General features: G+C 44.1%; 1 protein-coding gene across 1 annotated transcript in view; it reads right to left on the bottom strand.

The window, feature by feature from the left end:
* The window catches only part of PAQR3 (progestin and adipoQ receptor family member 3), a 42,220-nt gene that overhangs the window by 8,384 nt on the left and 19,163 nt on the right, over window positions 1–14,673 (bottom strand). Inside the window, exons 4-6 of the mRNA XM_069742734.1 lie at window positions 10,917–11,072; window positions 7,339–7,536; window positions 7,164–7,254 (exon numbers count right to left, since the gene is read on the bottom strand). Of these exons, the coding sequence (XP_069598835.1) occupies window positions 7,164–7,254; window positions 7,339–7,536; window positions 10,917–11,072 (445 nt within the window). The remainder of the gene's footprint in view (window positions 1–7,163; window positions 7,255–7,338; window positions 7,537–10,916; window positions 11,073–14,673) is intronic.

Below are 14,673 nucleotides of genomic sequence, written 5' to 3' on the forward strand. Positions count from 1 at the left end.
GGACGTCAGGGTCACTGAGGCTCTGATCCCCACCGGTCTGAACGGCGGTGACCTCTGCGAGATCCCAACTATCTATCCCCTCAGTGAGATTCCCTAGTAAATAGAGCGGGGGCACCACAGAAGGATCACAATCAGTGAGATTCCCAATGCGAGTTCACAGCAGTGAAATTCTCCCGGTGAACTTGCAAGAAATTGTCACGGTGCTAGTGTGGATCTCACTGAGGTCACCGCAGTTCAGCATGGCTATTCTGAGAGCCATAATGTCTTCTTTTTGCCATCAAATTATGTATATGAAGGCTAATCTCTTGCAGGATCGAATTGTATTTTCAGTGGTACCATTTACTGACCAACACTGACTAACTTTAATTTTTTTTTTAAAGGGTATTTGGTGGGTGTGGACATAAACTAGCAATCCCGCCAGTGTGTCTCACATTCTTAAACTCATGCCATCTGTGTGGCAAAGATGTTTTTCCCCACTTTTGCAAAATAAAACCACTTTGTTTTAGAAGTAAAAGGATTTACACTTAACAGCATACCACAGAGCGGCATATAGCGATGATTAAACAAATTAAGACCTCATTCAGATGTCCGTTTTTCTCACATGCAGAAAAAAAATGGACGGATTATTTTGATCAGCATTTAATCATAGTGCAGACTGATTTTTTCACGGACCCAAGGACTTTCATTGCAGATTTTTATCTGACCTTCAGATCAAGATCGGACATGTCTGCAATTTTCAGCAGAAAATCAGACAATGTCCCCTGAGGAAGCGATACTATTTGTATGAGAGAACAAGTCATTGGTGGGAAAAGTACTGCATATCCCTTTATCTGGATCTAATAAAATGTATACGTTTTTGAAAATATTTTGAGTCCACTACAGTCAGTGACACAAAAAAAATTACTACAAAAGGGACATATAATGGAAGAGCCATGTTCTTATCTGTCAGAATTACTGCAAATTTCCCACTTAACACAATCTATAACAATTACATTAATTATATATTTCATTTTACCAGTAAATCAGAATATGTTAAATTAAAAGAATCTCTATATGTAGCTGATAAGGGCACCTTCAATTGTCTGCCTGAAGGTATTCATACACTGCAGGAGAGAAATATTGCGCTCTGCAGCGCTCTACCGTGCACCATAATAGTATGCAGGACGTGTGAAGCGGGCTCGTGTTTGTCTGTACAACAACTGGCTGCAGAAAGGGTCTCCCAGTGCTGCACTATCACTAATGGGTGCACCACAGTAATAAATCCATTCTATACAAACTTTTCAAGTACAATTTATTTTCAAAATGGTATTTTTGTATAACAGCCTTACCGGACCTCCAGGCCCGGCCACTGCCTTTATTGACCAATTCTCCTCCTGGCTCCTTCACTTTCTCCCTGCTGAGATTCCCACCATCATCATAGGTGACTTCAACATCCCCATTGATACCTTTCAGTCAACAGCCTCCAAACTTCTGTCCCTTACCTCATCCTTTGGATTTACTCAGTGGTCCTCCGCAGCCACCCACACAGACGGACATACATTAGACCTGGTATTCACCAGTCTCTGCTCTCTATTTAACTTCACCACCTCCCCTCTCCCTCTATCCGACCACCATCTGCTCACCTTCTCATCCCTGTCCTCCTCACCAGTCATCCATGTCCAGCAACATGCGCACCCCCACAGAAACCTTGCACACCTAGACACCCACACACTCTCTGACTCCATCCTACCACTGGCATCCATATCCTCACTCCACGACAGACACTGCCACCGCTTTCTACAATGCCACTCTTGCATCAGCTATTGACAAGGTTGCCCCTCTCATCCATGGCAGAGTGCGACGTATCAATAGACAACCTTGGCACAATAACACCACTAAAAAGCTCCGGCAAGTGTCCACGGTTGCAGAGCGGCGTTGGAAGAAAACACTCGCAAGATGACTTCACTATATTCAAACATGCAACACTCACTTTTAAATCTGCTCTCACCTCTGCTAAACAGGCCTACTTCACAACCCTCGTATCTTCCCTATCCTACAACCCTAAACAGTTATTCAAAACCTTTAACTCCCTCCTCCGCCCCCCACTGCCCCCTCCAACCTCCCTCATCTCTGCTGAGGACTTTGCCACACACTTTAAAAATAAAATCGACCAGACAAGGCAAGTCTTCATTGTTCAACCACCACAACCCTTTTGTATACCAGACCAATGCCCAAACCCCATAACCTCCCTATCCAACATCACTGAAGGGGGTCTTAATTGTCTCCTCTCCAAATCGCACCTCACCACCTGTGCGCTCGACCCCATCCCACCTCCTCCCCAACCTCACCACCAGACTTATCCCATCCCTAACCCACCTCTTCAACCCATCACTAACTTCTGGCACCTTCCCTTCTGCTTTCAAACATGCCACAATCACGCCTATCCTTAAAAAGCCAACCCTTGATCCAACTGCTATGTCCAGCTATCGCCCAATATCGCTACTCCCATTCACTTCCAAACTCCTGGAGCAGCACGTCCACGCTGAACTTTCCTCCCACCTCTCGTCTAACTTGCTCTTTGACCATCTACAATCTGGTTCCGCCCCCATCGCTCAACAGACAGCCCTGACCAAAATCACTAACGACCTACTTACCGCCAAAGCTAATGGACAATACTCTGTACTCCTACTTCTAGACTGTCCTCTGCTTTCGACACAGTTGACCACTGCCTCCTACTACAGATCCTCTCCTCCTTTGGCATCAAAGACCTCACCCTATCCTGGATCTCCTCGTACCTTTCCAATCGCACATTTAGCGTCTCCCACTCCCACACTACCTCCTCATCCCACCCTCTCTCTGTTGGAGTCCCCCAAGGCTCTGTTCTAGGACCCCTACTCTTCTCAATCTATGCACTTGGCTTGGGACAACTCAAAGTCCCATGGATTCCAGTACCACCTCTATGCTGATGACACTCAGATCTACCTCTCTGGCCCAGACGTCACCGCTCTGCTGTCCAGAATCCCAGAGTGTCTATCAGCCATATCCTCCTTCTCCTCTCGCTTCCTCAAACTCAATGTTGACAAATCTGAACTCATCTTTCCTCAATCCCATAGATCTTCCTTACCTGACCTATCTATCGCAATCAATGACATCATGCTTTCCCCTGTTCCGGAAGTCCGCTGCCTCGGAGTAACCTTCGACTCTGCCCTGTCCTTCAAACCACACATCCAAGCTCTTTCCACCTCATGTCGCCTCCAGCTCAAAAATATCTCCAGAATCTGTCCTTTTCTCAACCATCAATATACTAAAATGCTTGTGCATGCCCTCATCATCTCCCGCCTTGACTACTGCAACATCCTTTTCTGAAGCCTCCCTGCTAACACCCTTGCACCTCTCCAGTCCATCCTTAACTCTGCTGCCCGACTATTTCATCTCTCTCCTCCTCCGCTTCCCCCCTCTGCAAATCTCTTCACTGGCTTCCATTCCCTCAGCATATCCAGTTCAAATTACTAATACTAACCTACAAAAGCCATCCATAACCTGTCTCCTTCACATATCTCTGAACTAATTTCCCGATATCTTCCCTCACGTAATCTCCGGTCCTCCCAAGACCTCCTTTTCTCCTCCACACTTATTCGCACCTCATCCAATCGCCTCCAAGACTTCTCCTGAATATCCCCCATCCTCTGGAATTCTCTGCCCCAACACGTCCGACTACCAACCACATTCGGATCCTTCAGACGGAACCTGAAAACCCACCTCTTCAGGAAAGCCTACAGCCTGCAATGACCCCACTGCATCCTCACCACTACCGAAGCTACTGCCTCACCAACACCGGAGCTCCTGCAACCCTCAACCTACTATCTCCTTCCACATAATCCTGTAGAATGTAAGCCCGCAAGGGCAGGGTCCTCGCCCCTAGGTATCAGTCTGTCATTGTTAGTTTGTTTGCTGTAAGTGATATCTGTAACTTGTATGTAACCCATTCTCATGTACAGCACCATGGAGTCAATGGTGCTATATAAATAAATAATAATAATAACCTGCATTGCCTGATCACTTGTCTTCTTACTTGCTGCTTGGTCTGGTTGAGCAGGCCAGATACTTTCTTTAATAAATGGGTTATGTATAGATAGACTGGGCAGAACACATAACCCACTTTGGAGCAGCACTCATAATGCTGCTCCGAATGAAAATCAGACAGTGCGTATGACGGAGACACATCGATGTTATATGCAGGCATCATCTCCGGGAACAAATAGTGAGCGCTTTTTTGCGATTGTGTGCGACTGCTGCTTTGTACTGCGCATGCAGCAGTCAGACAACATTGTCCTATATAGCGGCCATGATGAAAGGTTCATTACCAGATGGCTGCATATATTGCCAACGACCCCATCTCACTCACACGTTCCGATGTGCTTCCTGAGCAGACGTTATCCACACGCACCATGTGTCAGTATATCGATCATAGCATATTTGCGAGCCTGTACATTCATTTTATGCTAAAGGGCTCAAACACCTTTAGCATAAAATGAATGTACAGGCTCGCAAATATGCTATGATCGATATACTGACACATGGTGCGTGTGGATAACGTCTGCTCAGGAAGCACATTGTTCTGTGCCACGGTCTTCTTGTAATATCTCCGAGAAGGGACAGTGAAGCTTTATTCTGTGACGGTCTGCGATTGCTGGCACATACTCTTCAGACAGCTGTATAAAACAAGGCTGCCTACTGGCTTGCACCACGCATCCACCAGTCAGTCACTCCTCTCATAGAAGATGCGCTCACTGTGTTCTCTGTGATCGTACAGGCAGACAGCTGCATAGAACAAAGCTGTCGACCTCATAAGAACAGTCCAATTTTCTGTCTGGGCAGGGTTATGAGCCATTCTCATAGTAGGGTACGTGTGATCAGCACACATAGCCCATTCATTACAGGTATAGGATACATCTGTACGTGCTCGACCAGACCTTACAGCAGAAAATAAAAAGACAACTGAACATGATTCAAAGGTAAGCATAGGGTCGTTCTGGCCCACTGGATAATCGGAGGATACTCAGGTGGGCCCAGGCATAGCAACACTGCTTATCTGTGGTGTAGTCCCTGTGTCTGCCCGATATCGCAATAGCGTGCACCTGAAGAGCAGTGCACTGCACGCTTTGTTCTACAACCCGGCTGCACTGCTCATCGGCATGTGATGTGAAGAGCATTTACGTTATCCTTGTATTGTCAAGTGACAGCAAACCCACGGATTAGTAATGGAGAGGCGTCTATACCACACCTCTCCATTACTAATACTATAGTTGTATGGTAAATAAAGACTCAGCCAGAATAAAATCCTTTATTAGAAACAAAACACACTTTTTTATTTAAAAACAACAAACACAATTATACTCAACTAACACCAAATTCAACTGAATCCCTTGTCTCCTATAACAAAACAAAAATAAAAAAAAACAATATCCCTCACCTGTCCGTCATTCTGTCCCACACTGTAATCCACGTCTAGGGGATAAACAGTTTTCAACCAGGACTGTGCCAAGATGCAACCGTCCAGGCTGAGAACCACTGGGGAATGAGATGCTGCGAGCACAGCGTCAGTGACTAGCGGTGATGTCATCGAGGTTACTGAGGGTCACTGAGGCTCTGATCCCCACCGGTCTGAACGGCGGTGACCTCTGCGAGATCCCAACTATCTATCCCCTCAGTGAGATTCCCTAGTAAATAGAGCGGGGGCACCACAGAAGGATCACAATCAGTGAGATTCCCAATGCGAGTTCACAGCAGTGAAATTCTCCCGGTGAACTTGCAAGAAATTGTCACGGTGCTAGTGTGGATCTCACTGAGGTCACCGCAGTTCAGCATGGCTATTCTGAGAGCCATAATGTCTTCTTTTTGCCATCAAATTATGTATATGAAGGCTAATCTCTTGCAGGATCGAATTGTATTTTCAGTGGTACCATTTACTGACCAACACTGACTAACTTTAATTTTTTTTTTAAAGGGTATTTGGTGGGTGTGGACATAAACTAGCAATCCCGCCAGTGTGTCTCACATTCTTAAACTCATGCCATCTGTGTGGCAAAGATGTTTTTCCCCACTTTTGCAAAATAAAACCACTTTGTTTTAGAAGTAAAAGGATTTACACTTAACAGCATACCACAGAGCGGCATATAGCGATGATTAAACAAATTAAGACCTCATTCAGATGTCCGTTTTTCTCACATGCAGAAAAAAAATGGACGGATTACTTTGATCAGCATTTAATCATAGTGCAGACTGATTTTTTCACGGACCCAAGGACTTTCATTGCAGATTTTTATCTGACCTTCAGATCAAGATCGGACATGTCTGCAATTTTCAGCAGAAAATCAGACAATGTCCCCTGAGGAAGCGATACTATTTGTATGCGAAACGCGCGTCAGGGTACAAAGCCGAGGCTAAGGCGGGACTCTATGCACATGGGTAATTATTCCCCGTTATATTGATGTTTTAAGGAAAGATATTCAGGGGATGAAGGTATTGATATACTTATGGTGCTGTGACCTGAATGGAAATGTTTGCATGGTATGCACTTTATATATACCTTCAGGCACATGCAATTGCTATAGGTGAAATTTTATATCTGCAACATTTTTCCCTCTGTTTACAATTTCCATTTACACATTTTCCCTGACCTTCTTTTCAGCCTATGTTCACACCTATGGATTCTATCATTGATTTCTAATTAAGAAACCCATGTTATTATTGTTTGTAATATTCATTGGAATTGTTTTTCAATAAAATATTGCAATTTTATGACATGTTTTGACTCAATTTTTCTCCTTATCATATAACCTGCAAGGAGTCTATGTTCTCCCCATGTTTGCGTGGGTTTCCTCCCACACTCCAAAGACATACGGATAGGGAAATCAGATAGTGAGCCCCATTGGGCATAGTGCTGATAATGTATGTAATGTGCTGGGAATTAATGGCGCTACGCAAGTTTAAAATAAATAAAACAAAACACATTGTGTAAGTCAAGGACATTTTTTTTGGCCCTAAATTAACCTACGCCCATGACAATGGGTAGCAAAAGACTACATTAACCAATCAGGACATACATATTTAGGGCAAGCACAAACCCAAAGCTATAAAAATTGCAAGGACTAAAATAAGGTTATATTTTATAGTTTTGTTACCTGGAAAGTATCTCTCGGGAACCTTAGAAATATAAAACAGAAAAGCGGATGCTGCGATCAGATACATGACAATAACACGAGGGGCAAACTCCTAGAAAAAGAAGAAATGTAGACAGTAAAGAGAATCCACTCAATGTCAAAGATGTAGAAAACCCACTTGTTAATAAGTACCCACCTGGACGATAGAGGCCCCAATCCCTCCATTGAGCCAAATCCAGTGGACAGTAGGAATAACGCCATAACCAGACACAGAACAGAATATAACAGAGCGCAGTCTGTGCCACTGTTGGGTGAGGTAGCTAGGATGAATCTGTGCGAAGAACACAGCCAGGATCATAGCGAGCACCGTGATTAAATATACCTGCCGCCAGTACTGCAACAAAGAACACAAGGAATGAAGATAACAAAACAAATCTAAGCAATCTTGACACCTATAGAATAAAATCTACAGATGTTGCCAGGTTTCCCTTAAAGGAGTTTTCCCAAGAAGTACATTTTAATCAATTGAAATATTAATAAGTTTCACAATTGGATGTGTTTAAAAATAATGTTTCTGCACTGATCTCAATATGCGCATGCGCCGCCTCCAGCTGCCATTTTCCCTAGATCCACCGCCGTGAAAACAATGGGAAGTGCGAAGACACCGCTGACATTTTGTGAAAGCCTAGGGCCCACTGAAGCCTGAACACCCGCTCCTCCCAGCCCGGAGCATCACCCCGCTCCTGCTGCCACTAGCTTCCTGCAGCAGCGACCCTGCCTCCTGTGATCCCGATCCTCTGCAGCCTCCCCTGGTAAACTACATTCAGATTATAAAGGCGTACCACCATTTTCTTAAATTGCACTACAGACAAATATAATTTGCTGGGCAAAGAAAAATATACCTCATGGTGCAACAGCAACAGGGAAAAAAAATGTGGCTCTTAGAATGGCTTACTGCAAGAAAGGAAAATGCTGCCTTCATTTGCAAGTGCAAAACTACACATATTGTGGTAGTGCAGTAATGAACGTGTAAAAAAAAATTATTATTATAGTGTTATACTGTACAAAGAATGACAGCAAAATCTGTGCCTTAAAGGCCAAAATAGGCCTTAATGAAGACAAATCACCGGGTCAAAACTGGACACAAGAGTTTCTTTTTTTTTCCCATTTCATTTTAATCTGCCATACGGTACTAGCGATATGGGCCTTTTTACATTGTGCCAATTGTGGTTTCTACAATGAGGCATGGCTCATGCCATGGTTTTTTTTTTCACATTTATCTAAAAATATTGAATTACTTTTTTATTGCATCTTAAAACAGAATTTGCCTAGTCCATGTCCCACATAGTCATACTTTAAGGGACAGCACCTGAAACCCTGTTAAATAAAGGCTATGCTGTTTTTTATATATACATTGCTCAAAGAAATAAAGGAAACACTTAAACAACAGAATATAACTCCAAGTACATCAAACTTCTGTGAAATCAAATTGTCCACTTAGGAAGCAACACTGTTTGACAATCAATTTCACATGCTGTTGTGCAAATGGAATAGACAACAGATGAAAATTATTGGAAATTATCAAGAAACACTCAATAAAGGAGTGGTTCTGCGGGGGGGGACCACAGACCACATCTCAGTACCAATGCTTTCTGGCTGATGCTTTGGTCACTTTTGAATGCTGGTTATGCTTTCACACTTGTGGTAGAATGAGATAGAATGAGATGGACTCTACAACCCACACAAGTGGCTCAGGTAGTGCAGCTCATCCAGGATAGCACATCAATGTGAGCTGTGGCAAGAAGGTTTGCTGTGTCTGTCAGCGTAGTGTCCAGAGGCTGAAGGCGCTACCAGGAGACAGGCCAGTACACCAGGAGACATGGAGGGCCCTTGTAGGGCAACAACCCAGCAGCAAGACCGTTACCTCCGCTTTTGCGCAAGGAGGAACACTGCCAGAGCCCTGCAAAATGACCTCCAGCAGGCCACAAATGTGCATGTGTCTGCACAGTTACAAAACGACTCCATGAGGATGGTCTGAGTGCCTGACGTCTACAGATGGGGGTTGTGCTCACAGCCCAACACCGTGCAAGACGCTTGGCATTTGCCACAGAACACCAGGATTGGCAAATGCGCCACTGGTGCCCTGTGCTCTTCACAGATGAAAGCAGGTTCACACTGGGCACATGTGACAGAGTCTGGAGACTCCGTGGAGAGCGATCTGCTGTCTGCAACATACTTCTGCATGACCGGTTTGGCAGTGGGTCAGTAATGATGTGGGGTGGCATTTCTTTGGAGGGCTGCACAGCCCTCCATGTGTTCGCTAGAGGCAGCCGGACTGCCATTAGGTACAGAGATGAGATCCTCAGACCCCTTGTGAGACCATATTCTGGTGTGGTTGGCCCAGGGTTCCTCCTAATGTAGGACAATGCCAGACCTCATGTGGCTAGAGTGTGTCAGCAGTTCCTGCAAGATGAAGGCATTGAAGCTATGGACTGGCCCGGCCGTTCCCCAGACCAGAATCCGATTGAGCACATCTGAAACATCATGTCTCGCAACATCCACCAACGTCGTGTTGCACCACAGACTGTCCAGGAGTTGGCGGATGCTTTAGTCCAGGTCTGGGAGGAGATCACTCAGACCATCCGCTGCCTCATCAGGAGCATGCCCAGGCGTACCGTAGGGAGGTCATACAGGCACTACTGAGCATCTTTTCCTTGTTATGAGGCATTTGCACTGAAGTTGGATCAGCCTGTAATTTGATTTTCCACTTTGATTTTGAGTATCATTCCAAATCCAGATCTTCGTCTATTCATTTTGATATACCGTACATTGACATTTTTATGTTTTATTGTTCTGAACACATTCCACTATGTAATGAATAAAAATTTGCAACTAGAATATTTCATTGAGAGATATCTAGGATGTGGTATTTTAGTGTTCCCTTTTTTTTTTGAGCAGTGATATTTGGAGGGGTGTGGAAGATTTATCTACATACACAACAGACGAGATTCTGCCTCATTTCTCTTCCAGGTCACTGTCTGCACCTGCACACGTGACATTACTATGGTTAGTGCTAGGCTGCAAACTACAGATTAAATCAAAGTGATTTCTTCTTATTTTCAATAATGTAAAGAAAATTAATTACAGATAAGCTCATCTTGGTAACAAAGCACAGCATTCAAATGTTACAGCAGGACCCAGGAGAACTACGAGATGTTCTATGCCATGTGAAAGTTGTACACGCTTGGGATCTGTTCAGCGTGGTATACAAAAATTGGTTTTGCCCCAAACCCTTTTAGAGGAAACAAGAGTAAGGATTACGTAAGTCATGCCACATCCCAAATATAATCCGATCACAATCCACTGAGCTACTCCAGTCCCCAATTACAGAATAGAGTTAATGAACCCCAAATGACTCGGCTGGCATTTGTCTTGCTGCCATGAAGGCTCCTTTTGAAGCACTGCTGTGTAAGCTCTCCTGCCGCAGATGCACTTGGCAAAGCGTGTTCAAACAGGACACACAGAAGGCACGAGTTCAGATGTCCCTTCACTCATTATTTTTAATATGGAAATTCACTCATGAAAATTATGTGGACTTCAGCTCCCAACAGTGCTCATTAGCAAGATAAATAAGACTCAAGGTCTGGAGAATACAAAATAAAACCTTGCCTCAGGCACTGGGAACCAATGTGATGGCTTCATTGATTAGAGCCAGGAAATGAATGGTTTCCTTCACTGATCAACTATGAAAACTGGGAATGAAGGATTACTTACATTGTTACAGTAGAAAGCGTAAAACACCCCAGAGACATAGCAGCCCAAGATGCCGATAGAAATGCCAGCGTAGTCCAGCGCCATCCATCGCCGGCTGGTTTTCTCCGAGCGGTGACAACAAAAGAGGTGATATCCCACCGAGCATAACATGCACACCTACAGGATAAAGATGTACATGTAACGCACACAGCCACTACAGGAACGCTGGACGCTAACTAAGAAATCGGGATAGATCTGGGCCGACGACATTGCATACAGTCGTACACAGGATATGAAGGGCACTCTGTGTAGTAAGGACAATGCGCCAAACATCGATACAAAGAAATAATCTGGTGCGGCAGATTAGAATGACAAATATCTCATCTTCAGAGTCTGCTCGGAATATGGATCTCACAATTCATGCATTTACTTATTTTTGAATTATAGTAATTTCAATGGGAACATAAATAGGGGAGGGAGGATTTAAAGGGGTATTCCCATCTCCAAGATCCCATCACAATAGGTGGGAATAATAATTTTGATATATATTTATTGACATATTCAGCAGCACTTTACAATTAAGTATCAACATATGCAGACAATAAATACAATACAATGTAACACATGTCACCAGTTACAGGAGGAGTGAGGGCCTGCTCACAAGCCTACAATCTGTAAGGAAATAGGGGACACAATAGGTAGAACGTGCTGTTATGTACGGTCCAGCCATCATTATTATAATAAGGGTTTTAATATTATGCTGCATGATCCGGACATCAGCCAGAATATGTTACCGTGTGCTATTGGGTGCATAGAGGCTGTGGAGACAGATGAATAGGAAGGAGCACATTATGATTACGGTAACCCCTTTCTGACATCAGATGTAATATTCCTTCTATGTGCCATGGGCCTATTTGACCGTGGACGGAACTTTAAGTCATCGCGATCAGGGCTGTGGAGTCGGAGTCGTGGAGTCGGAGCCCATTTTGGTGGAGTTGAGGAGTCGGAGTCAGAGGTTTGGTTTACTGAATCCACAGCCCTGATAGCAATCACCCACATACACGGGCGGGGGTGCAGGCGATCGCTGCCAGTGTCAGCTCCAGGCACTTTAACAGCCGAAATGCTACAATCGAACACGATCGCAGCATTCCACAAGCAGGCAGAGAGCTGACAGCCCCTCTGTCTTTGGATCAGAGACCCCGCGGCCTGATGCGAGGTCCCGATCGTTGCCATGTGACCCCCATGTCATCATGACGACATCCGAATCACCAGACTTAGCAAACTTGCTGACCATGACCTGTGTGTGATGAGCAAGTTTGTCTGTCAGTGCAGGGCTCACAGATTCTGCAGCATGGAGAAGTGATCAGCCTGCAAAAAATTATTGTCCCATAGTGGGACAAAGTAAAAAAGTTAGAAAAAAGTAAAAAATAAAATTAATTAATTAAAAAAAAAAAAAATCAAAAGATATTGTATCTCTAAATAAATATTTGAGTGAAGAAAAAAAAAAAAAAAAAGTGTGTGTGTGTGTGTGCACACACTAGATAGTGGCCCAATTCTAACGCATCGGGTATTCTAGAATATGTATGTACGTTGCGCTTAGCACAGCCATGCAGTATATAACACTGCCCACGCAGTATATAACACTGCCCACGCAGTATATAACACTGCCCACGGACTATAGAACACTGCCCACGCAGTATATAACACTGCCCACGGACTATAGAACACTGCCCACGCAGTATATAACACTGCCCACGCAGTATATAACACTGCCCACGCAGTATATAACACTGCCCACGCAGTATATAACACTGCCCACGCAGTATATAACACTGCCCACGCAGTATATAACACTGCCCACGCAGTATATAACACTGCCCACGCAGTATATAACACTGCCCACGCAGTATATAACACTGCCCACGCAGTATATAACACTGCCCACGCAGTATATAACACTGCCCACGCAGTATATAACACTGCCCACGCAGTATATAACACTGCCCACGCAGTATATAACACTGCCCACGCAGTATATAACACTGCCCACGCAGTATATAACACTGCCCACGCAGTATATAACACTGCCCACGCAGTATATAACACTGCCCACGCAGTATATAACACTGCCCACGCAGTATATAACACTGCCCACGCAGTATATAACACTGCCCACGCAGTATATAACACTGCCCACGCAGTATATAACACTGCCCACGCAGTATATAACACTGCCCACGCAGTATATAACACTGCCCACGCAGTATATAACACTGCCCACGCAGTATATAACACTGCCCACGCAGTATATAACACTGCCCACGCAGTATATAACACTGCCCACGCAGTATATAACACTGCCCACGCAGTATATAACACAGGCAACATAACAGACAGCCATGTAGTATATAGCACAGCCACATAGTATATAACACAGCCCACATAATATATAGCACAGCCCATGTAATATATAACACAGGCCACGTAGCATATAACAGCCCATGCAGTATAGAACACAGATCACGTAGTTCATAGCAGTGTGGGCACCATATTCCTGTTAAAAAAAAAATAGTTATACACTCACCCTCCGGCGTCCAGCAAAGCTGTGACGATGCGCGCGATGCTGCTGCCAGCTTCCGTTCCCAGTGATGCTTTGCAAAATTACCCAGATGACTTAGGGGTCTCGGTGGACGTCGAAAGGTGAGAATAGCACAATGTTTTATTATTTTTAACATTATATCTTTTTACTATTGATGCTGCGTAAGCAACATAGGCAGCATCAATAGTAAAAAGTTTGTCTGGGATGGGGTGACACACTGGCGCTCACTGGAGGGGAGTAGGGAGGGGGCACTGACTGGAGGAGAGTAGGGAGGCCACGACCAATCAGCATTGCGGGATTTCCATTACAGACAGACAGATGGAAGTACCCCTTATACAATTATATAGATAGATCTCTCTCTACACATTTGGTATCACCGTGTCTGCAATGACCCAACCTATAAAAACGGTCCCATTAGTTAACCCTTTAGTGAACCCCATAAAAAATAAAAACAATGCTTTATCATCATACCGCCGTACAAAAAGTGGAATAAAACCACTGTTTTACCACTGCTGTTCATCTTTTCATTCAGCCTCCCAAAGATCATAGTAAGGCTAGGCGCTCATTTATCCTGCGCTCTGCGCCGAGCACTTACACCGGGGTTTCCGTGTAAATCTCTGAAATACGTGATTCAGACGGAACCTCTGGCGGAAGATTCCCTTTAACCCCTTTTACCCCCAAGGGTGGTTTGCACGTTAATGACCGGGCCAATCTTTACAATTCTGACCACTGTCCCTTTATGAGGTTATAACTCTGGAACGCTTCAACGGATCTTGGCGATTCTGACATTGTTTTCTCGTGACATATTGCACTTCATGATAGTGGTAACATTTCTTTGATATTACCTGCGTTTATTTGTGAAAAAACAAAATTTGGCGAAAATTTTGAAAATTTTTTCGCAATTTACCAATTTTGAATTTTAATGCCCTTAAATCACAGAGATAGGTCACACAAAATATTTAATAAGTAACATTTCTCACATGTCTACTTTACATCAGCACAATTTTGGAACCAAAATTTTTTTTTGTTAGGGAGTTAAGGGTTAAAAGTTGACCACCAATTTCTCATTTTTACATTTTTTTTAGAGACCACATCACATTTGAAGTCACTTTGAGGGGTCTATATGGTAGAAAATAACTAAGTGTGACACCAGTTTAAAAACTGCACCCCTCAAGGTGC

The sequence above is a fragment of the Ranitomeya imitator genome, chromosome 1 (genome assembly GCF_032444005.1).
Source record: "Ranitomeya imitator isolate aRanImi1 chromosome 1, aRanImi1.pri, whole genome shotgun sequence".
Classification (NCBI taxonomy): Eukaryota; Metazoa; Chordata; class Amphibia; order Anura; family Dendrobatidae; genus Ranitomeya; species Ranitomeya imitator.